Genomic DNA, 24,774 nt, shown 5'->3' with positions numbered 1-24,774 from the left:
GTCCTATTGAGCATTTATAGGACATCAACCCTGCAATTAATTCACTCGACCACAACCGCCCAAATGTGACCGCCCATTCCAGTAATAAATGTACCTAATTATGTTGTCATAACACCCTGTGTTTAAGGTTTTTTCCAGTTTTGAAATTGTAATCTTTTCTTTTTTTTCACACATTTTACACTGCAGGAATGAGTCTTTGGGCAAACCATCTGGCACCAGCTATCAAGCTTTCTGTTCAGCTGCATGGACTTCCTCAGCAGTAAATTCACTGCTCTGTCAGCTCCACACATTGTGCGTGTGTGTGTGTGTGTGTGTGGCCTCGGCCTCTGCCTACTTTAAACAGTGTGTCCAAATTGTGGAGATGAGACAAAATGTCATCATGCTAGTTCCAAAGTAATTTTAGTTGTATGACATGAACACAGACACACGTGTCTTTAATTAGCAGTAACATATATTAACCATTTAATACTTAATCCGGTAATACAGCTGCTGTCAGGTCATAGATAAGTCAATCTGATAGTGATGATGGAGACCGTAATGGATGTGCAATTTAAGGGACTGCAAGAGGTCAGGGAGAGGCAATAGGAATCACGTCCATGACAGCTAAACCTGCCTGTCAACCCTCATTTGAGTGAGCTTTGACTCATGTCATGAAGATGAAAGTGTGTTCAGAAGTTGGTGCAAGCTGCTGTCTGTTCATATGAAGCCTTTACGCAACATACTATTTAAGTTTAATTCATTTAAATATGTGGTTTCCACTGAATATATGTGGAACATATTGAAATGATGAAGTTTGAAATGCCTTTCAAACTGATGTTATAAACCATCTTGCATCTCCTTGAACCTTCAGTTTGAAACCTTTCTGTCAGGATTCCAACCACTTCACTTCACTGAAAAAGTAGATCTTCTCATAGGACTCTTATTCACATGTTTGTGCAAATTAAACTTTCCTGCCTTTTGACTGATGGAGGAAAATCAGAACGCTAAAGGAAGACGCCTCATGAGCACCAATGGAACCTGCAAACACCTCCCAGACAGCAGAGGCCAGACGCATGCACACACTCACACTCACACTCACACACGCACGCGCGCACACACACACATTCAAAGATGGCGAACAGGTGCAGAGATGCTGATGCACCGACAGAGATACTAACACACAGACTACTCTCCATACCTCAATGAACACTTAAACATGTGCACACATACAGTAGATACTGTAAATGTACAAATGCAATGACATCACAAGAGACCAACATCCATGCTTGCACGCTCATTAAAGCTCCCTCTCTGTTTGTGCTGCAGCAGGGACATCTGGACACCAGGGATGTGAAGACCCGGTTTGAAAGCTGAACCTGACATTTGGCGCTGTGTATTTCTGTCTCTTTGTGATGTGGACGCACATCTGGGTGTCTCTGCCCGCAGGATTTGGGTGCGTTCGCCTTTCTCCGTCCATCCCTTCATTCGCCTTACCTTTCTATATGTACGATTGCTCCCAATACCTTTTCCACATTGTGTTCGCTCCACTTCCATCAAGCTCAAGTCTACTTTCCCACACTTCCAGCCCTGACCGACCCGTGCTGCCAAAACGATGCCGACCTCTGCCAAGTGTGAGGTTGTTTTAGAAGAAAGGGCAGCCCACCCGCCGCCCTCGAGTGGGGGGTTGGGGGGGGGGGAGGGGGACATTGTTGTGTCAACACGGTCTCTCAGATCAGTGCCAGCCGATCCGTGGTGCAGAACACTGCAGATAGGTGATAGTGCCCACAGCTTCCCTTCGCCAACTGTACTGGAGAAACAACACGGAGACGGCTATCTCCATGCCAGCTTCCTGCCATCAGATTAACTGCCTGGCATGCATTGATAGTAGGCTGGCTGGATCCCCTGACTGTGAACAACAGCCACGCACAGCTGTGAGAAACACTCCCTTCATACAGACTTCATAGGAAATCAATCAGTTCAGATGCAATCAGTAACTGGCTGAAATAAAGGAGGGGCATGATGTCCTTTTACTGGTCACAAGCAGAAACCCTAAGACTGCGAACACGGTTGTGCATTGTCTTTGGTAGCTCTAGAAGGATCTTTTATAAAGTCTGATAAAATAACCCATAGTGTCATAGTGATGTAAGCAGGGTTGTCTCAACCTGCAGACAAAGAATGTATCACCTGAGAAAACCTGTGTTACTAACTTGTAGCGGAAGGTTGGAAGTGAGTTGCATTGTGGGAAATAGGAAAGAGCATTTCTAGTTTCTTTACCCATACTAGGCACTCAAGGTCAGGACATTTTTACCATTCTTTGTCTCCAATCTGTCTCTCGAACGCACCCAAACGTTATGCAACTGTGTTCTAAAATTGCTGGCGTATTCCTTTAAGTACATGAAACAGAGTAGTGGCCATGTGATTGTGGACCCGAGTCTGTCTGCACCTGCTGCACTGTTACCATGGAACCAGAAGCATATCTGCACATAGTTAGTGACCTTTGACCCCCGGTGGTCAGCAGACGCAGGGATGCCTCAGACACAAGATCATTTCAGCCACACCTGCTGCTGGGCCGGCAAAGGGGTCGCACCCTCCTGTCTCCCTCCACCTCTGGAAATAGACCCTGTTGCTACAGAAGATACATACATCCCTGCTTTGTTGAGTGGTTGATTCATGAGCACAGAAGGGAAGATACGTAAAATATCTGTTTCAGTGAGTCTGTGGGTGAGTGTTTATAATAATAATGTATAATAGTGTTGGGACGAAGTGAATGTCCCACCTTTTCCTACACTTTTTCATGCAGTCAATTTTGGTCCGTCTTTGTCTTTGGTGGACGACAGTACATGACTGCATCCACGGAGAAAAAATAATTACTGTAATGCCTAATTTTTATGACCAGTTTAATGTGGATCCCATTTGGTTTGCCGGCCTGTGTTCACAGCACCGTTTCGGAGGGAAATCTGCATTGAAACACAGAAGCACACACACTGGGCAGTTGGAGGGTTAATAAAGTGCTGAGGCGGCGAGGAGCCAGCTGTCATTCAAAGATTCCCACTGCGTTATCGCTCCAATTCAACCAGTCAGCAGCTCCACGCGGCCTCCGGAGGAAATCAATACCTTCTTAGTGTGATTGGATTTTGGAATAGATAATGGGACTTTATGAAAAAGATGAATGTTCGATATGAAAAATGTTATTGAATTTCACTTTAGATCGGATATTCTATAGCTACTGTAGCAGGATGCACATTATAAGGTTGAAAGTGAGCTAGTAAGAGAGAATAGAGAATATAAAGCGAGACAGAGCTGCACATTACATTCAGATAATTGAAACAACTGGACAGAAGCTCTGAGAAAATTCCAGTCAAAAAGAAAAGAGAGGAGCCACTTCTACGAAAAGAACAATATTTTATTCTTTAATATCATATCCGGCAGGCATTAGCTGTATTAAATACATATATATAGCTATCCAGTTTATTTTTTTTACATCAGGGATTAAGTTTTCAGTTCACATGTGAGCATGTAACCAACTTTATTCCAGTCAACGAGTATCAAATCCTAATCTGACTATACTGTTAATACCGAGGCCAATAGAATTCAAAGCAATTATTATTTACATAAGATATAAAAATATATTTCCCCCCCCCAAAAAAAAAGACTGATCCATTTACAATAAAAAGCTCTATAAAATTACTAATATATTTCTATTATAAAAAGCCATTTTTAAATACTCTTCCAGCTCAAGTTTTGTTTGAGGGAGTGTAACCTGGACTGTGGGGCGGGGTGGTTTTTTAAAATCTGACAATAAATGTTCCAGTGACTCTTTGCAGCACATATTCCACGTTCTTCATCATGGAGTTCATTACATGTTTGCTGCTGAAGTATTCTTGTCCTCAGGTTCCCCTACAAATGCAATTTGGACCCGGCTCGCGGTCCAGAAGCCAGGTGGCCTGGAGTCAGTAGCTGGGTTAACTATAGGAGGATGCTGGCTAGACCTGATGCCGTGGTGGAGCCACTGGGAAGTTGCCGTGCCATCCAGCCGTATCCTGTTGGTTGGTTTTCTGAGTTGGAGCCGGACTCATGTTAGCTGCTCAAGGGGGAGTCCAGACATCCACTCCCTCCCTCCCACCTGGCTACACTCCAAGACGACTGCAGGCCTCTCTTTCACATGCCTGAGAAGAGACGGAGACAGACAGACATGATTAGAACAGGACTCCACGGCTCCTCGGCTGCCAGCTCTATTCTCAGAGCGGCGGACGTTCTGTTTTACGGGCCGGTCATCGTAAACACTGGTGGCCCCGATAAACGCGTCATCCTCCGGGGCTAACGAGTAGGAGGGGGTTTGGGGGTTTGGGCTGGATGACTGCCCGACTGGCTGATCGTATGTCCAGCATTTTTGCAGGATGACTGGACAGGGCCCTCCGAGCTGTGAAAGACGGACATTCAGTGGCCCAAAATCCACAAACCCCCACAAAGAACAGAGCAGGGCTGTGGAAGGAAGAAACCCGGGTATAAGACGTCGATCCATTCCACTCGTGGAAGTGTACGGTTGGAATTTCCATCGAGGTTTTTGCACCGGCACACATTCCTGATACTCGCATGCAAGTTGAAACACTCAAAAGCCTCGTAGTCAAGAAGAGGTTTCGAGATCAGCCATGTGTATGTCTCCAACCTGTGACGTTGCGCAAGCTACTAAACGCCCTATTGCCATCTCGGGTTACGGCCTCATGCGTGTGCACGTGCAGAGCTTTGGGACAAAAGGGCGGGACAAAGTTCAGTCGGCCGTCCTGCACGGTGTCGGTTGCAGCACTTTCTTCAAAGTTGACTGACAGGTGAAAAGGGATACGCTGCCTTCCCCACCCACCCCCCACCAGTGTGACCCCAGAGGCCTCATGGTCCACATGGCACGGCCCCGCCTCCTTCGTGGTCCCGACACATCCTCGTTTCTTAGAAACCTAAGGGGAGTGACCCCCAGTGTCACTTTATGAGTGGTCGTTAGCATAGCCGACATAGGGAACAAGCGCTCTCGCTAATCCCGGCTAGCGCGGCGGCGCCGGCACCCGGCCTAATTCTTCAAGGGTTCTGACAGCGGGGGCGCATTAGCACTTACTCTCTAATGTCCTGTCAAGGTCGGCGATGAAGTCTTCCAGCTCTTTAGTGTCGCCGAGCTTGGCTGCAAGGGAAAGAAAGAGATACAGACTTCAATCACACATTATAGGACAGCGAATAAGAGTCGTGTCTCTCTACAGTCTCGCATTGCAGTGTATAAAGGATTTTATTTTAAATTTATTCTGCGGTGTGGGTGTGCATGAGGAGTGCAGCTCACGTTTTGGTGACATAAGAGGGGGTGAGTTGGTGGTGGGGGAGTTCAGCCTCTCATCGCTGAAGCTGAAGCTGTTTCTGTTGAGCGACTCTGCACCTGTCAAAAGAGAGGAAACAAAACAAAATGGAGACCATCTTGATTAGCTTGGACGTTCACTTTTCTTGGTGAACAGGTTGCCTTGGGCAGGGAGGTCTCTCACGTCATTCAACTCGTCCTCTGCCCTTGAGCAACATTTATCTCTCAGTCTGATACCGTTACATAAAGGATATAATGGCCCCTTTGATTCTGCCAAATCCATATTACAAACCACAGGAACATATGTTCACTGTCTGGTGAGAAATGGCGGAAGAGAGAGAGAGAGAGAGAGAGAGAGAAGAAAGTAGAGACTTCCTGCACCTAGAATTGGGGTCTTCCTCGTTCATAAAAAGCAACTTCTTCTTTTATTCTCTCATTCACATCTGGTAGAAGAAGTCTTGCAAAAAAATAGAAACCTCCCTGTCCAAGATATGTATGCGAGTATGAAGTAAGTGTGTGACAAAAAGCAGATTGGGCAGCACTTGATGCTCCGTCCGTGTCTTCAGCTCGCTCCTCTGTGCAGAACTCCAGCGGACCTCAACGGCGTCTCAGATGTCGACCACTTACTTGCTCCCCCCCCCCCCCTCTGACCCGTACCACTCAGCGCTGAACACACAGCGAGAGATGAGAGTCGCCACACACACACACACACACACACACACACACACACACACACACACACACACACGCACACACACGCACACGCGACTCCCTCTCATTTCTCAGTGTTGATTCATGTGCACATATATTCAGTTGTGTTCATCCTTCTCTCCGTCGCTGCCCCCTCACTCACACGTGGATGCAGAGGACCCTGCCCAGTTTGTGTGTCATTTATCTGCACGCCCAACGGTCCGTCCATCCATCAGGACACAATAGGCCATCCCCTGCGCGGGACAGGTCCCCCTTCATTAGACTGCCATGGAGAGGACGGGGCTCACGCTGGAATCTGATCCCTCGATCAAATCGACAGGCTCACTGGCACCACGGACGAGGATCCTCAGTGGTTTATGTGGTCATGCCATTTACTGGAGCTGGATTAGTGAGCCTTGCGGTGATACTCTGGCAGAACCACTGGAACCCCAAGTTATTATGCAAATTGGTGTCTGGCAATAGTGCCTGAATCTCTGTGGAATCCTGCATGTTTCCTCTCCAGAAGACTGAAGACTGTAAAAAGATCTTTCCAAGTCTTCCCTGTGGAGGTCCAACACCAGTCGCGCATGTCTGGGAAACTATCTTTGCACATTGGGGGACCCTGAAGCATTTTCTTCTCTTTTTTTTTTCAACGTGTCAGCATATGAGAGCTATATCGCATTTTTGTAAGAGGGCTGCCAGAGGCCAAAGCTCTCCAGCTGGCTGAGGCAGACTTTTGAAACACTGTTCGAGTGAAACAGTAATAGTATGACAGTCAGACTTTAGATAAGGAGCCACAATGTGGGCATGGCTGTGCCAAAATATGCAGCGGGAGCTTAATCCGACGCCCAAATCTCTGGACGGTGAACAAGGATCTCTCTCTGTCTCTGTCTCTGTTTACTCGTAATTGTGCATGACAGCATATACGTGCATGGATGCACACGCAACAGTTCGAAGGTCTGCCCCTGCTGCGTTCTCAATGTCACGTGATAAGAAGCTGCACACGAAGGTATTGCAGAGGAAGGAGTAAGACTGACTTGTGGAGAAGTCTTGGGTTATTAATTTAAACAAACATATAACTCATTTCTACAGTGCTATGATCTCCATGTTGGCGTGATTGCCCAATATATATATATATATATATATATATATATATATATATATATATATATGGTGGAAAACAAGAGCCCACCAGGAGAGTGATGGACAATACTCCCCATACATGTGCTGAATACACACACGCACACGAGTCCCGGACTCACTCTCGGAGTCGCTGATGCCGCTGTCGCTGACACTCGCGCTGCTCCTCCTCTTCATGGTCTTCAGGTGCTCGTCGTACCGGAAGTGTCGCTTCTCCACCGGCGACGTGAAGTCCTCCATCACCGCGTCGAACTCGCACAGCACGTCGTTCAGGTCCTCCTCGTTGACGAACCTCGCTGCGAGAAGAGAGAAAAGAAGAAAACAGAAACATTAATAACTTTATATTTAAGAGAGGGTTTTAGCTGCGTCAGACGTTGACAATAAACCCGAACAGTAAATAACATGACTGTGGTAATGGAGCAAAATATTATAGCAATATGACTAGAAAACTACGTGAAAGGTATTACAATATATATTTTTTAAAAAAACATTAAAAGGCAGGGTCTTAATTAATGATTCCCTGTCGGAATAATGTAGGCTTCATAAATACGTCCTGCATAAATGTTGTTTAGGTATGAACCTATAGTGACAGTAAAAGCAAACACTAATAAGCAAGTTTGTATTATATTTATGACAAATAAACAAACGGATACAGGATAGAAAAAACAACAACTTATATTTACCTTGAGGTTTGAGTTTCGGAGACTTCATTATTCCAGTAATCAGATTTGTGTTATATATATTTCATATAATTGGTGTCCCTGAGTGTAAAGTCCCACTCTGTCCTCCTGTGTACAAAAGGTCTTGAACTAACCCTCCAGCCTGAGGACTGCCGCCTTTTAATGAGCCCTGCTCAGTGGGGGCGTGGCGTCCGACGCACAGAGGGGAGGGGGAGGGCGCGTGTGAGCGGGCGCGCGCGCCTTCCCATTGCCCAATAAAAGTGTTGGTGGTTGAAGTTACACTCCCCTGGCGACTCCCTCGTAACAGTATGTTTGTAAACAACTCATGTGTCACTTGCCACAGAGGCGTAATACAGAGATATTAATAATCATGACCCAGTGCGTTTCAGACGGTATCACCAGGCAGATCGTGACGGGACGAGACCCAACTGTGACCGTGATATTAAACTGATGCGAATTTAATGCATCATATTCACAGCAGTGGTGGAAAGGAACAACTTTGCTTTGAGTGTGGGCTGCAACAATTTGACTTATACTTCTTCCTTATATGATCACTTAATGATCACAGACAATTATCTAACATATACAAAAAGGTGATCAGCTTGAAAAATAAATACAGTGTTAGAGGTTTATCAACAGTATGCTCCACCATGGCCGAATAAAACAATACGACCCTTCTTACATGTTAATACCTCAGTAACAGATTAATATATGTATGACATAACACTGACGGGGCTATTCTACTTCATAATGGGTACTTTTACTTTCTGACAAGCTTTTTTTCTTCTTCTTTTTCTTATTGGGGTGATTTTGGGCTATACAAAATGAATTGAATTGGATCCGTACATGACCTCCACTCATATCATCAGGTGGAGGTCAATCCTTTCATCACACCGACATGAAAAGCTTTCGTCTGGGTCTGGCCTGCAGCAAAGATGAAGCTGTAGCGACATCTGGTGGTGCGCTGTCACAGTTGCAGCCAATCGGATGTTTTGAACCTTTTGATTTGGTCGTGCCTTTGCTTCCATGAGTGGGTGGGACACGTTTCCCCAAAGTGTGGACACCAAGTCTAGCAGAATCCATTCATTTATGTCCTTCATATACCTCAATGAGCAGGGCACCGAAGAAATAAGAACGGTAATCATATTTATTACAAAATAAATTACATGATCTCTACTTACATATTTACATTCATTTAAAGTCATTTGTGATGGACAACATGCCATATGTCGGCTTAGAGTACAACTAGTATTTCAAAAACACATACAACTATTGACAAAAGGGTTAAGATCACTCATGTACTTCCCTTACTAATGAGTCGTATGGCTCATTTTAACTGGGCATATATTGGCTTTTATAAAACACTTTGCACATCGTAGGAGTTTTGAGTGCTTGCTTTTTCCTCCGTACATGACTCTGTGTGTGGGAGTGGATGTGCATAAGTCTGGGCGTACACTACATGTGTGTGTGTGTTTACTTACATGCACATGTGAATGGTATGCGTGTATCTGTGTGTGTGTGTGTGTGTGTGTGTCACTCAAATTCACAGCCCAGCAGCTCTACTCTCATGGTGATGGAGTTCCACCAGCTACTCGGGATGATTCGGATGAAGCGGGAGAAAATGGGAGGGTAGATGTAGTTCTTCACGTGGTCGTTGTTATTTGTGTTTGCTGAGAAAGTCTAGATTCGGAGAGAGAGAGAGAGAGAGAGAGAGGGGGGAAGACATGGTTTAGACACCGTTCACCACAACTGTCAAATGTAACTCCAGTCACCGGTGAACTGGTTAATTTAATTACAATTTCCACGTGATTTTGCCACCGTTCACCTTGTAAGGGATGCTCTCATCATCTGTGTACCGGCTCCAGTGTATCCCATTGATGCTGTGCTCCAGAGAGTAGGACATGACATACTGCTCTTTCCCCATAGACTTGGCTCCTTGTGTTATGATGCCTGTGATCTTCTTAATTTGGGGCAGCTCCACCTGAAGCCACTGGCTCATGTCACTATGCTGTGGATGGGAGGGGGCACAGAGAGAGAGAAGAGAGAGAGAGAGAGAGAGAGAGAGAATAGCTTTGACTTGTAGGTCAGTATGTGCACGCAATCATGAACAACCAAAGGAATCTTTGTGCTATTTAATTCACAAATTTCCAAGGGTTTTCGGAGGAGACGGGTGTGTTAATAGTGCTTGCAGGTCACTCAAAGACATTCTACCTTTAGCTCACTCAATGCCTTAATTTCCACCTGTCATGTCGGTATTAGGATTTGTACCTTGGCCCGCCAAGCGTTGATGGTGCCCTGTTGGTTGAGGCGTGCAAGAGAAGGTTTCCAGGGTCCAAAGTACCAGTTGGAGGCCTCAGAGCTGGCTTTGATGTGATGGTCTTCTATCAGTCTGCTCTCCATCCCAAGAGGCACCGAGCAACCTGAGGGAGGAGATTAGAAATGTCCCATTTACAGGAACCTCACCTCAGCATTTGTAAAAAAATAAATAAATAAACAAAAGAGTGCCTCCTATGGTTAGATTTGCAAATTAATCTTGCTCAATCTGGAGCACATGGAGGATGTGCATAGCAAATACTGCGAGACTACAAAAATGCTTTAATGAGTTACACCACATTTTGCACAAAATAATATGCAGCTCATAGTGGGTGTGCTCACTAAATGCCATGCCATTTGGAGAATCTATTGGCAAATTTGGCACAAAAACAAATGATAAAACAAGAAGAAAAATAAATATTGAGGTTCAAAAACAACAGAGTGGTATCAAAAATCAGATTTTTTTTTTATTTAGTGAGAATTTGAAAAAACAGTAACATCTTACCGTCAAGCTCACAGCCGTAGAACTCCATGCGGACTGTGGCCTTGCTGTACCAGCTGATTGGGTGTAGCCGAATGAACCGGCCAATCACAGGAGGAAAGAAGGTGTTTCTATTTTCATCATAGGCTTTCTGGTTCCCAGTGAATTCCTGGTGAAAGAGGGAGAGACGGACACATTGAAGCAAAATGGTGATCACACACACACTTCCCTCTTGGTTTGTGGCTGTTTGCATTAATCAAAAGTGACCAAACTCCTCCTACCTTCCTGAAGTCCCTGCTGTCGCCCTTATAGAAGGTCCACTTCCGGCGGTCGGTGCTGTAGGAGATTGAGTACTTGTCCACAAACTGGGAATGTAATAGCTCCTTGGCTCCCTGCGTGGCCACCTGGCTGAGCACAACTGGCCTCTGAAAGTCCACCTGGACGAGGGGAGATAGGAAAGGTACTCTATTTTATTCACATAGAAAGCAAGTGCACATAATGCTAATATACTCAAATACACAGACACACTTATAACGCCGACAATGCATACCTGGATCCAGCTCTCGTTCTGCGCTGTGCTCCATGCGTTATATTTACCCTGATTGTTCAATCTGGCGAGATGGGGCTCCCAGTATCCTGGGAATGATGATATAAATATTATCATTCCTCTTGTGAAATGAAGCAATAATTTCCCACGTCATTGTGATTGCAGTGGGACTACAATGTATTTGTTGCAGAGAAGGAGGAGGCGTGGCTACCTCTCGTGTTGATTGCTGTGATCTGGTTGTCTTTCACGCTGCCTGATTCTAAACCTAGCGGACGGTAGCAGTCTGGGAGGAGGAGACGGGCGACATGTCAATATTAAAACGAAACTAAAACGGTATGTTTAAATGCTGCAGTGCTGTTCAGGCGTTCGTACCGTTATCTAGCACCAGAAAGAGGGTCTGCATGCCCTGCTGTTGGTTGAAACCAACTTCTGTCTCCAGCTGCCACAGGCCAGGTTTGGATGGGTACATCTCCAGAGTGGCAAAGCTCCCTGCAAAGACAGTTTGGTACAGTAATTACATTGAAACGTACGGCCTCTGCTACGTTGTTGACCTCAAATGTAGACGATAGCTATTACAGCTTTGAGGCATCGTCAATCCAGATATTGTGAACTCCAATTGAAAAAAAAAAAAGCACAAAAGCAGCAGCAGACACTTAACAAAAACACATTGTGATGCTCACCAGGCAGCAGTGGGTAGACGGCCTGCCTGTAACTGGTGATCTTCTTGTGGATGAACGTCTGTCCGTGGAAGTGGATGCTCTGAAAATCTTTGGGAGAGCCCATGTTGATCAGGTACCAGCACACCAGTTGGTTGGTGTACATTCTCAGGCCCTTCAGGCTGAATATGATGCCATTGATGGCTTGGGGAAACAACAGGCAAAAATACACTTTTATCATTTTGGTCAGGGGACGTTTTCTTTTCTGGAACTGATAAATCTTGAATGCATGGAAGAAAACGTATTGGAACTCCTAATTGAAGGTACTTAATGCATTACAGTGGAATTTGAGGTTCTCCTTTAAGTTGTGGCCCATAACTCTCTTTCGGCTTTTCCTTTGCATCAACTCGTGATTCTCCTTGTAGTACCAGCTCTGCGACTCATCGAAGGTCATGAAAAGCATTGTGAACTCCCTCATGTTCGGTTCCTTCCTGTCCAGAGTGCCCTCTCGACACACCAACAAAGGCCCAATTAAGCCAGAGTGGATATCCCTTTCCTAAGAGACAGAGCAGATATTAGGTTTCATATTGGTTAAACACACACACACACAAACGTTTAATGTGGCACATTAAACCCTCTTTGGCACTTTTGCACATATCACTTTTATGGTTTGGATTCTATTTTGCCTCTGTATAAATGTCATGTATATCTGTAACTCTGTGTCGTATTGCTGTGTATATTAAGGTTGAATACAAACAAAAATTAGGATTGAGTTTTAATCTTATTGTGTAGAATTTTGATCGGATTTAGCATCTTTCCAATTATTCTCATGGCATGCATTTATGTTTGTAGAGAAATGTAACTTTTCTGGTGAAAACCGATGGTGTATGCTACTATTGACCCATTTATGCATGTATACTGCTACTAGGGGGTTACACAGTCAGAGACTCGAATTCTAAACACAGTGGCTTTAATTTGTATTTGTCAATAAAATTTCTACATACTAAACTTATATTTAGTTAAACTACAAAAGTACAGATTACTCACAGGATTGACACCAGAATAGTAGGCCCAAGTCCGACAGTGGGACTCGTCTGGCAGGGGCCCGACCATGGAAGGAACCTTCCATAAATATGTGAAGGTGATATTGGGTTGAACCTCATTGTCATATTTATACCAGTATTGAGAGCCGTCCTCATAGGACAGACCCTCTGTCCGCTTGGAATAGGAAACCCCATTTGGGTGTAAGGAGTACGGACGTTTGGCTAGGTTCTTAAACACAACCTACAAAAGAGAAATTCACAGAATGGCTTTAAAGGAATAATAAAATCATTAATAAATATGCAAATTGTCTTGTAGAGAATTAGATGAAAAGATTGATTCGACTCATGTAAATATGAAGCTAAAACCGGTTAGCTTAGCTTAGCAGGGGGACAGCTAGCCCCCTGAAGGAAGTAACTATTACACGCCAAAAAAGAAGCAATTTTTTTTTACATCTTGGGTTTTTAAGTTGGCAAATAAGTTAACTATTCTGTTACGGCATGGTTAGTGAATATAGAGAATATAATACAATGTGAGATCCCAGAGGAGCTATACAGATTATGGCCCGGCCGGCTCACCATGATGCTTTGTCCAACTTCCGCCTTGATGACAGGTCCCAGGATGCCAAGATGCTCATCCAGCTCCCCGCGGATGTCAGGTGTGCTGAAGCTGCTGTCCATGTAACCTCGGAAAACCACCTTGGTGAACTTAGTTTCTCTGCTGTCTCGTTGCGACTTGTCTGGCCTTCTGTGGCGACAACAGGACCTTATGTCAGCTTTGCATGCACGCAGATGTGTAATTGCTGCAGTCACGTCTTTTAAAAACGTCACATGAGCTTTTCTCACTGTTATCTCTGAGCTTACCTCTGTCCGTAGCCACCGTAGTCCCACTCAACCTCCTCTGCAGTGATGAAATAAGTCTTCACATTTGGGCCTGAGAGTTTTAAGTAGTATTTGGTGGCGTCGTCCAGGTTTATATTCTTGAGATCGTCATGACTGCTGTAGGGGTCCTTGTAGGTCACATACTCGTATTCATCTGCGTTCACATTTTCTAGATGACTTGGTTCGTCCCCAGGAATGTACAGCTCATAGTCACTGAATTCGGACCGCGGCACACCGATGACGACGGGCTTGTTGATGAGCTCCTCCTCGTCAGAGACAGGCTGTGGTGAAAAAGGTCGTGACCCACGCGGGGTCATGCCAGGATTGAATCCACGAGGAGACAACGGTGAGCCACTCCTGGACTGAGGCTTGTATTCCTTCTTCTTTTTTGTTTTCATGCCGTGGCCCTTTTCGGGCCACTGCCGGCGGTTCACCTTCCTGGTCTTCTTTTTCGGAGTTGCCGTTGTTTGAGGGGTTTCTCGCTCAAAATATTTCATCATATCGTCGGAAATCTCCACGATTTCCATTTGGTGAGTTTCCTCATAAGTCCAGTTGTGCCCCTGCGTTTTGACGGAGGTGGTTTTAATCACCTGTGTTTTGTTTTCTGAAAGGTAGATGAGCACTTCTTCACTGCTGTCTGAGGCACTTAGCTCCTCAGAATCGCTCTTTCCTCCTGCATCGCTGGAGAGGGACAGGTTAGTCTCATTGGAGGAACTTTCTGCAGAGGATGTGCGGTTCAAATCCCTAAGAAGAGCTGTGATATTCTCCCGACTCTCTGAACTAATCTCCTCCGATGAATTTGATCTGGATACATTCGCTGTGACATTCTGCGAGGGCCCGCTTTCCAGCAGAGCGTGTGTCACATTTTCAAGGCTGGAATTGGCTGGAAAAGCCACAATGTCAGATGAATTCATTTGAACTTCCAATGAACTCAAATACTCTGGCTCTGCTGCGGCGATCAGGGAGTCATTGTCACTGGTTTTGTTGTCTGTGCTGTCCACTTCCACCTCTAAGATTTTCAGGTAGCTTCTGTCTATGCTGCTGATGTTGACCTGTCCAACGTCAGCCGGCGGAATAGAGGACGAACGGTTCATTTCATTTGCTGACACGTTAACATGGTGAGATGCTGTGTTATTCTCATCCATCTCTTTTGCACTGTGTGAAAGAGATGTGGTGTTGCCCTCTGGTGTACTGTGGAGATTGTTGGTGCTGGTATCGGATAGCGGCGCAAAGAAGAACACGTCCCCTCTGGTGAGCCTCTCCTCGGAGGCCTCCGCCAACATCGTGCCTACAACAGAAGTCTGGTTCTCACCAGTCAGGGTCACATTCATTCCCTCAGGCTCCATGATGGAACTTAAATTTCCTCTTGAAGTTTCCGTAAGATTGCCAGTTCCTTGTAATGTTACAGTAAGATTGGTATTCTCTGTTGATACATTTCCAGCCATTGATGACACTGTAGCATTGTGAGCTGTTATGTGCTGTGTGTCAGACACTGTGACATTATCAATATTTGAGACCACAGACACACTGCTGTTTGCAGTTATGCTGTCATTCTTTGGTAATATATTTGGGCTATAAAAAACAGTTGTGTTCTCTGTTTTATTCACGGTAGAATTGCCAAAAGTTGATGGTGTGCTATTGTTCTGCATGTATGTTGTGTTTTCACTTATGCTTTGGTTCAGCAAATTAACTGCAGTAAGGTTTAGTCCATCCACCTCTGTCCAATTTGAAAATAATGTCTCATTTAGTGCATTTGGCTTTGGAATATAGGCCTGACTTGTATTCTTTGTCTCCTTGAAGTTAAGGGTGATATTCTTATCGGCAGCGTCATAGTCGAGAAAAGAGAGGTCCAGATGCTCCACATCTGATGTACTAGATTGGTTCTTCTGAGACCTGAGACCTAATTCATCTGCAAACATGTCTGTGTACATGTCAGCCTCCGTTGGTGTCTTTTTGTCAGGTGTTGACTTCTCTTCCTCCTTCATGACTTCATCCAAGCTCAGAGGGTTCCACTCAGTGAATTCTTTGAGTGATGCTGGATCGTCATATTCACTGTACTCATACTGGTGGTCACGATAGCACTCAACATCCTGAAACTTTACACGCACTCCTTTGGTTGTCTCATGGGAATTCAGGGAAGCCATGAGCCAGACACCTGGTTCAAGAGGGACATAAAAAAAGAAATCATCAATGAAAAAATGAAGCAGCTGTCACTTGACGTGTGCAACAGTTTCTTTGTGTAATTAACCATCAATCTTCTCTATATATTTACGTACGGTGGCTCTGAGAGGTCAACGCACTGCAAATTAAAGAAACACATGCAAATAGACACAACACCAGCAAATGAAGAGAAATCTTGTTTCCAATTTGAGGAAACATGTGCAGCAAATACCTCGACCCGCTGCAAGGAGCTCACAACACAATGGGAATGGCCAAACTTATCAAAATGATTACGTTTAATCATTGATCTTGAAAGGTTCAGCTTAGGTATTGACCTCGAATGGTTGAGTTTAGGCATTGACCTCGAATGGTTGAGGTTAGATATTGACCTCGAATGGTTGAGGTTAGGCATTGACCTTGAATGGTTGAGGTCATGCTTGAAATGTAGAACATGTTGAAAGTTTGAAGTTAGCGCATTGGCCTTGGCGGGTCGAGGTTAGGCATTGGCCGTTGAATGGTTAAGTTAGGGATTGACCTTGAAATGTTGAGGTAAGGCATTGACTTTGAATTTAGGATGATGTTACTTGCTCGTGTTGTGTTTATTTGCATGTCCTTTCTTAATTTGCTTTGTGTCTTATCCCTCCAGATGAAATATTTGAATACATAATCCATAAACTGACATGAAAAAAGGCATTGTAAGCCCTGACTGACCAATGTTGTCCATGTTCATAGTGATGGTCTCTCCAGTCATCGGGTAGAGGCTGAGGTAGTCCTCTGTCCGCCCATTCAGCTCAAATGTATGGCCGTAAAAAGTAACTGTCTGGACGTAGTCCTGCGCTCCGATGCTGGACACGTGCCACGTTACAATCTCACCGTTGCAGAAGCCCAAGAGCGGGCCGCTCTCATACACATAACCGTTGATAGCTGTGAGGGAATTTACATGGTCAGTCAAGCTGAAGGCAATGCAATGAGATGTATGAACAAATAATGGAGTGAATATACTTTTAGGATGAGCTTTTATTAGATTGACTTACTGTGCATGACATTGGACTTATAAAAGTCAGGGTCCGCCTTGTTGACTTTGGATCGATCGCAAAATTGTCGGATGTTGTCCTCCAGGTACCAGCTCTTGTTCTCATCGAACACAGCAAACATAGCATGCTGCTCCTTGTCTGCTTTCAGCTGGAGAAGCAAACCAAATGTATATTTTTGATTGTTACATTTTTGCCTTTTAATTCCAAAAGTGTTCTCTTCCAACACATCTAGTAGTGGCGTGTACATTACTGATCGGCAGCGCGCCTAACATTGGAGCCAATGCCACCAGCCGAACAATGTTGTGAATGAAATGAACAACAATGAAAGTCTTTGTACCTGCACACCCCTGATGTTGAGGGACTGACTCTTGCAGATGAGGATCTGTCCTATCAGTCCTGAGGCGATGTCACGCGGGGTGTCCACCGCACTGTGGTACAGTCGGGTCAAACAGCGAGAGTCCCCTTCAAAAGGCTCGTCCTCGTCGACCACTCTCCATATGTAGGTGTGGGTCTCACCTGGCTGGACGCCATGAGAGTGGTTGCCTGGAAAAACACATGCAGGGATACCTCGTTCATTCTTTTGAAAGCCTTTTTCATACGATGAACACCAGAGTGGATAGTGGATAGTTTTACTGAGAGGAAAGATCTCGTACCTCCCGCTGGGTAGTTGACTCCTTCTTCTGGCTTCTCTAACGTCAGCCCGTGTGGATAGATACTGTAGGGCCTGGAGGCCATGTTCTTAAAAACAATCTGTAAACGGACAGGAGGATGAGTGATAAATACTCAGGCCTGATGACCTCAGTATTAGAATGACTCTTGATCTGTGAGCTGGCTCTGTGCTCAAACGCACTGATTTTAAATACCACTGACTGTGAGGTTAAAGTGCTGTCTCTAGCTACAATTTGATAGTGTTTATATGCAGAGCAGATGAAAAGCATTGGAACCGGTGCCATTTGTATACATAATAAGTATAAGTTAACATGGACATAAACTTAAACCTTAAATCTTGATTTGCAAATCATTTGCAGTCAAAAGCTAAAAATCTAAGTCCAGATATCAGCAGACACTTGGTCCCTCTCTTGATTATACATTGATGGACTGTTTTACATTCAGTCCGTTCTATAGCTACTAACACACCTGTTCAGGTAGGTAACTGGCATTGCAAGTCCAAAATATTCCACTACTTTGGTCATAAAGAGCTCCTTGGTTGACTTTCCCATATGTTTAGGAGCACAGTGTGTTCCCTGTTCACCCAATAGGCACATGGTACTCTCATTTGCCCTGCAAGCGTTAAGGCAGCACTTGAATTGAATTTCAATGTGCTGGAGTCAACACACTTTCTGACTGTACTGTACAAACACCCATGTTCTTATATTTATATCCTGTAATAATGCCTAAATATTTGTCTGGCTTTTTGTCTTGGTCTCGTATTGTGTTTCTGGAGTCTCTGGTTCTTTTGTTCCGTGATGGTTGTGTTATGTGTAATTTTGCTGCTAATTGAATATGGTCTCACCTTGATGACATCTCTGATTTGCGCTCTGATCACTGGGCCCAAGATCCCAAGCTCCCTTTTCTTTTGCTTGGGCTCCAACGTCTCAGTGAACGACGCGTTTGAGTACAGCGTGTACACCGCTTTCTTGTACTTCCCACCTATGCGCGTTGACGACTGCCTCAGGTACTTGAACTTGAAGTCCCTGCACATAAGAGGATTTAATTATTTTGGAGACATTTTTATGACTTCCGTGATAGAACACAGAACATTTGAAACAATGCGCTTCGAGCTATGTTGACACACCCGTGTGAAATAGAGCTTAAAGACAATTTTCTTAATGGATGCAGCAGAGTGAAAGAAAGGAAAATAACTTCTCATATGTTTCACTGATTAGCAGTTTGCTGTATATCAGGTCATTTCAATATAGCAATAGCAATAAATGAAGATACTACAGTCACACATTACATTACAAGCACAAACACAAAGGATATATTTGACTGCAGAGTGATGTTTGATTAATTTTCCATAATAATGCATTTCATTTAATGCATTTCATTTATATAGCGCTTTTCGTGATACCCAAAGACACTTTACATAACATAATTATAACATCCTAAAAGCTAAAAGCTAAAATAAGAATAACTAAAATTACAGGTAAAACAAATAGGGACTTTGTCAGTTGCTCGGACCCTAATGAATAAAAATCATAAGAACATAGAGCAAACAATCACACATTAAAAGCAGTTCTCAACAGGTGGGTTTCCCGGATGAGTTTGGGGAGAGAGTTCCAGAGGGAGGGGGCAGATGTAGATAAGGCTGTGTCACCCCACGTCCATGAGCACCTTTATAGCCAAAAAAGTTACGAGATGCATTCAATGCTTTAATATGTATCTGTAAATGCTGCTTACCCGTCAATGTGTTCTGGCATATCAGGTGCGTAGTCCCAGATAATTTCCTCAGCGGCTATGTAGTACGTCCACACCCTGCTGTGTCGTTTTTGTTCCACAGTCATCCTTCGCTGCGGTGCTTTTAAGCCGTCGCACCTTTTCACATCCACGAAGCCATACATGCCAGCTGCAACGGCAGAAACACCTTCTTTTTTTCTTGTACATTATTTTGTTACATTGGTAAAAAATGTAAATAAAACGCTATCTGTAATATCTGTGGGGGACAGTGATCTATTCATCTCTTGAGTGGAGAAACACATACCCTCCACGTGCCCGATGGTGTGCGAGGAGAGCAGCCAGCAGCCCGCGTGGAGCGCCACCATGCTGGCGGTGGAGGTGGAGCCACTGATGAGGCCCACCGACGACACTTTGTGCCGGTTCTGCTGCAGCACTTGGCCGTTCATGTGCACCGAGAATATCTCAGGTTCCGAGCTCATACCCAGCAGATGCAGGCTCACCGAGGCGTAGGCACACACACTGACATCTGGACAAAGAAGAGGAAACTGTAGCGCCCTTTGTGCACCTTTTTTTCTCTCAACTGTTTTGTATATGCCGGACACCTGGGAATGTCTTTTTACTGACTGCGTGTACCGTTAACTATAAATATGTACATATAAGCAGCTGTGGGAAGCAGCATTCAGATCATTTACTAGAGTCATTCGTAAAGCTCTTTTGTTCCAGAATTTTAAAAAAAGGACCAAAGATCATCATCAACAGTGTACCTGTGAAAGTAAAGTGATGATTAAGGTCACAATGAGGTGTTCTGATACACAAAGATAATGAGCAAGTTGAAGGCAACGATTGCCTGTATTTTTTTAGATCAGTACTCCTCAGAGTGCATTATTCCATTTAGTGGGCACTCATCAAGCTCTGAAACATTTATTTGATTCGTCAGCAGAAAAGTGATGAACACGAAATCCGTCAATGAGCAAAAACGATTGAGTTCCCGCAGCTTTTCTCTGTTTTCAAGCCACCTGAGGACGTCATCTTGGACTCAAGGAAATCGTGATTGGCAGTTTCACTTTTGTCTAAAATGTCATTAAGTAAATAATTGCACCCAAAAAATAGCAGGCTGTGTTTAAGTCATCAGCCATTTTTTTTAGTGTTTAGTTTGAGGGTTCCAGCTTTCTTCTTCTTGTCTTCAATAAAAGTAAACAACATATGTTTGGGTTTTGGACAGAAAACAAGACAAAAAAACATTGGTTTAGGTTACGGGAAAATTTGGCCGGTTGAAGCATCAGCATTGTTGTCATGGCTACTTGCAGTTTAAAATACCTTCGGCACTGACTTAGAACGGAGGTGTGACTATTAACCATAACCCAGTCTGAGGTGTGTCATGTTTTTATAAAGTCGCCGAGGATACCTGAGCGACTGACTGACTCAGTGAGCGATAAATGACTGGACAGACTAACCAGGTAGCGATCCCATTGCATAACCGTTGATGGTGTATTTCACGTGGTCGGCCTCGCTGCCTGGTGTGTACCGGCTCTCCCCCTCGTTGAAAACCCCAAAGAGGAACACGTACTCGTGGTGGACGTCGACCTGCTGGCCCGACTCATCCAGACTGCCTGAGAGAGAGAATATGAGAGAGATCCAAAATAAAGACCAAGATATGTTGGCGCAACAGTAACTGGATACTTTGTGATTTGAGGCACAGCAAACGGGTTCACATGCTTACCAGGCTTGCAGACGAGCAAAGTACCAATGAGGCCCGAGTTGTAGTCCTCGACAACATTTATGTGGGAGACATAGGTGTAGGTGAGACAGGTGGGGTCGTGTGGCTGTGGAGACACATCTGACGTGAGCTCCCACTGGTAAACGTGCTGGCCGTTAGGCTGCACCACGTCATCCTCTTTCTCTTTCTGCGATGTGTTGTCGAAATAGTTGGCCCCTGCGAGAAGAGACAGAGCATTCATTCTGAATAAAGTTGTCTAAGTTGTAGATAAATAGAGAATCATGTTGGAAAGGGCTAATGAATGAAATCCCATTGCCGAGCAGGGGTCTGAGAAGATTATTGACTCTGCAAAAAAACAACAAAAGGACTTAATGAAGAATTCCTACAAGCTGTTCTTAAATTTCAAATTACTCCGCACTTTGACTTTTGCATTTAGAACAAATTAAGGCGCGCTTAATGTCAATTTCCTGCATCCAGAAATGGCAGTAATCTCCCGTTACTTGACACAGACAGGGATTTCCCAGAAGGCTTAGCAACGCTTCCCTGTTGGACTTCAGTACGCTCTAGCCTGATAATCTGCCCATCCTGGTTAATATTTTAGAAAAAGACAAACAAGGTTGTTTGTTGCGTCGGCTAATCTTGTGTAAATATTGGAATGAGTCACATCACAACCACCCTCAGTGACCCGCATGTACAAGACTGAAAGTTTTGCTGCTTTCTTGTGGCTTGCCACAGCTGTCCCATTCATCTGCAGCTGGGTTAACAAGCACCAACCCTCCGACTGCTTCCCGTAAGCGACCCCGTGCGGGTGGATGCTGTGCGGTCCGGTGGCCATGTTCCTGAAAGTGACGACAATCGTCTCGCCTTCCACAGCCCTCAGTGTGGGTCCCAATAGACCTGCGGAGGAAAGACACACTGAGGTTTATTGGGAATCCACAACACTGTAAAGTCATAGTGACTCATAAATGACTGTTATGCACCAGCAAATACCATTTCACAATCGGTCCATATATTGTTATGCTATCTTAATTATCTGGTACCTTCCTAGAAGGGAAATAATATACAACTGTTGTTTTCTAGGAACATCCCTGGAAAGCTAAATGTTCTTTGGTACTAATAATAAGGAACATTTTGAAAATATTCATTTGGGCAATTCTTAAAGAGACAGACTAGGGCTGAAAGAAAATAGTTCCTCCATGAAACTGCTCACAACAAAGTCTGTGGTTTATCTTAAGAGTAACCATTATAGAAGGTGGATATCTCCAAAAATACACAACTCGCACAACAATATTTAGATTTTGGGGTGAACTGTCCCTTTAAGTGCCTGCTGATTTATTACGCTTCATAGGAGTAGAAGAATGTGAACCAGTAGTTACATAGAGTCCGAATCTATACTGAAGTTTTAAACAATTTAACAATTATTTCTCGGATATTCCTCTAAAATTGCATAATTGCTGCTATAATTCACTACCTGTGCTGTTCTACACATATGAAAGGAGGAAAAAAATCCCAACTAAATGCAGGCTGCTCGTGCCTGAAGAACATTATAGTCTCTCTGGTGATGAACACCTTTCCCCCCATTCGGTGTTTTAATTACGGTGGTGGAGAGCACTGCCTGACAATTCTATACAAAAACCTCCCTCAGGTGTTCATTTAAATTGAGATCTGGTGACAACACAGGCCTTAATATGATTCACATAATTTCCATACTCAACACACTATTTAGTGAAACCTCGTGGCCCGCAGGAAGCATCTGCATTTGTTTTGTTTCTAATCAGGTTTACACTTTAGTTGAACACTTTGAAATTGTTGTTCTAATTAGTGCTGAAGGGCCGGTTGGGAAGAGTCATGAGCATATCATACTTCTTTTTGGGAAATACACTAAGTTTATATCTGAATAGAAAAGGGGATTTCAGGAGAAGCGTTTCTTAGGAGTTTACCTAACCAGGAGGGATGGGTCTTAGCCTGCCTGAAGTCTTTGTCATACTCCCGAAAGACCACTTTCTTATAGGTGGGACCCAACCTGAGGGGTCAAAGAAAAACACAAAACATGAATCAGCACTCAAGGAAAACACACGTTGTTCACACCAGCAGCACAGAATAACAACAAGATATGGACTTTAAGATATAAAGGCACACACTTCCTTACATGTTGCAACTAATGTGTGTGTGTGTGTGTGTGTGTGTGTGTGTGTGTGTGTGTGTGTGTGTGTGTGTGTGTGTGTGTGTGTGTGTGTGTGTCTGACGCTATCGTAGGATAAATAACAGGCTGCCAAGGAAATGAAACAAGGACACGCGGCAGACACAACTTCAATAACTTAATGCGATAAACTCAGTTTAGATAAGTTTGGGTCGACAGAATTCAAATTATATTAATAAGGCGTGAATAAAATACAAAGAATAATGAAATTAGAATGATCGAAAGTCTAATTCTTTATGCTACCTGTGTGGGTCATTGCCAGAGTAGTCCCAGTCTATCTCCACAGCAGCGATGTAATAGTGTCTCTCCTTGGGCTGCTGCTGGTCTGCTTGGACATGTGGGACAGTCAGCAGAACCAGGACAGGCAGGAGACGCCAAGCTCCAGTCCAGGAACGGAGCCTCATATCTGGGTTCAAACCTCCAGGTGAAACCGGTCTGCTCTACAAGTGAAGAAGCTGTGATCTGACGGAGAGGTCCGCTCTGTGCTTTATGTGTCACTGACACAAACGCACACACACACACACACACACACACACACACTTTTTAAAACATTATGTCCCAGGGCAATGAACTGTGTCTCTGCATATTTTTTTTCTCTCTTTCTTTCTCTCTTTCTTTCTCTCTCTCTCTCTCCCTGTCTCTTGTAATTGAAACCTCATGTGTGTTGCTGTGAGTCATCCATAAAGGGGCTTGCTTATTCCCATCATCTCCGAAAAACAGCATGACGATGTAAATAACGGGGAAAATGTCTAATGCCTAATTCTTTTCATTCAGAACTACTTCTACTTTTAAGAATACCTCTCTTTTAAAAGTCCATAGAACACAGATTTATCACATATCATCTTCATTAGTGCAATTCTCGTTATGGAGTCAGTTGTCAACCTTATCTGACTCGCAGTTAATCCAAAACGCAGCACAAAGACTAAATCATACCAAGAGTCTGTATAGCTTCCCGGTTTTGGCCTCTTGTCACTGGTTATCAGTTAAATAAATAACATATTCTATATATAACAAATTATTAATTACGATGCATTACCTCCACACAGCTGTACTGTCTTCTATAAGTCGAAAAATAAAAATTCTCGTGGACCTCTGAATACACTAAACATCACAGCAGGGTGAGTGCTTAGTGATCTGTAGTTTTTGTGATGCATCTTTAGAGGGCCAGACTGATTGCTGCACAGGGTGTGGAAAAGACTGCTGTCTGGGTGAAGTCACTGTCTAATTAAAGATGTGTTGTAATGTTAGACAAAGTGGAGACAATTTTGACTACTTCATGATGCAATACATTTAGTGTGGTTTGGAGTGAAACTAGTGACAAAGAAGTAGAACGATAATAAATGAATTCTATCTTTTAAATAAAGATATAATAATAATAATAAAGTATAGCAGAACATTTGTATATCTTTTTTATTCTACAGTTATAGTTACAAGTACATTTACTCGAATACTGCACTCAAATAATTATTGGTACTTTAATACGTATGCTTTGATGCTAATACTTTTGTACTTTTATTTTAGTAAAA

General features: G+C 43.9%; 2 protein-coding genes across 2 annotated transcripts; both read right to left on the bottom strand.

Moving 5' to 3' along the window:
• Nucleotides 1-3,433: 3,433 nt before the first annotated feature.
• On the bottom strand, nucleotides 3,434-7,961 carry rgcc (regulator of cell cycle). The gene is made up of 5 exons (XM_034561451.1): nucleotides 7,825-7,961; nucleotides 7,264-7,437; nucleotides 5,300-5,392; nucleotides 5,084-5,146; nucleotides 3,434-4,145 (listed from the first exon to the last, which is right to left on the bottom strand). Exons 1-5 carry the CDS (start codon nucleotides 7,850-7,852, stop codon nucleotides 4,138-4,140), a joined length of 366 nt encoding a protein of 121 aa, XP_034417342.1. The 5' UTR covers nucleotides 7,853-7,961; the 3' UTR covers nucleotides 3,434-4,137.
• A 990-nt stretch (nucleotides 7,962-8,951) lies between these two features.
• Nucleotides 8,952-23,652, bottom strand: f5 (coagulation factor V). Its single transcript, XM_034561428.1, has 25 exons — nucleotides 23,492-23,652; nucleotides 22,989-23,071; nucleotides 21,823-21,945; nucleotides 21,052-21,264; nucleotides 20,786-20,941; nucleotides 19,636-19,857; nucleotides 19,335-19,500; nucleotides 18,448-18,628; nucleotides 17,588-17,684; nucleotides 17,272-17,477; nucleotides 16,935-17,082; nucleotides 16,612-16,824; nucleotides 13,723-15,895; nucleotides 13,438-13,606; nucleotides 12,866-13,102; nucleotides 12,158-12,374; nucleotides 11,843-12,022; nucleotides 11,535-11,651; nucleotides 11,374-11,445; nucleotides 11,166-11,251; nucleotides 10,897-11,052; nucleotides 10,640-10,784; nucleotides 10,090-10,241; nucleotides 9,647-9,829; nucleotides 8,952-9,501 (listed from the first exon to the last, which is right to left on the bottom strand). The coding sequence occupies exons 1-25, from the start codon at nucleotides 23,650-23,652 to the stop codon at nucleotides 9,355-9,357; spliced, it is 6,003 nt and encodes a 2,000-aa protein (XP_034417319.1). The 3' UTR covers nucleotides 8,952-9,354.
• Between the last annotated feature and the right edge of the window lie 1,122 nt (nucleotides 23,653-24,774).

The sequence above is a fragment of the Cyclopterus lumpus genome, chromosome 21, assembly GCF_009769545.1.
Source record: "Cyclopterus lumpus isolate fCycLum1 chromosome 21, fCycLum1.pri, whole genome shotgun sequence".
NCBI lineage: Eukaryota > Metazoa > Chordata > Actinopteri > Perciformes > Cyclopteridae > Cyclopterus > Cyclopterus lumpus.
Note: the sequence above shows the minus strand (reverse complement) of the source record. Positions and strands in the feature narration are given on the sequence as shown.

Excerpts from the sequence above, each read along its gene's own strand:
- f5 (XM_034561428.1), bottom strand. The coding sequence starts at position 23,652 with ATGAGGCTCCGTTCCTGGACTGGAGCTTGGCGTCTCCTGCCTGTCCTG. Across the intron at positions 17,685-18,447 it reads AAATCAGAGATGTCATCAAG|ATTGTTTTTAAGAACATGGC; the intron begins GTGAGACCATAT and ends GTCCGTTTACAG. Across the intron at positions 11,446-11,534 it reads CTTTCTGGTGCTAGATAACG|ACTGCTACCGTCCGCTAGGT; the intron begins GTACGAACGCCT and ends TCCTCCTCCCAG.
- rgcc (XM_034561451.1), bottom strand. The coding sequence starts at position 7,852 with ATGAAGTCTCCGAAACTCAAACCTCAAG. Across the intron at positions 7,438-7,824 it reads TCCGAAACTCAAACCTCAAG|CGAGGTTCGTCAACGAGGAG; the intron begins GTAAATATAAGT and ends CTCTTCTCGCAG. Across the intron at positions 5,393-7,263 it reads CGGCATCAGCGACTCCGAGA|GTGCAGAGTCGCTCAACAGA; the intron begins GTGAGTCCGGGA and ends CTCTTTTGACAG.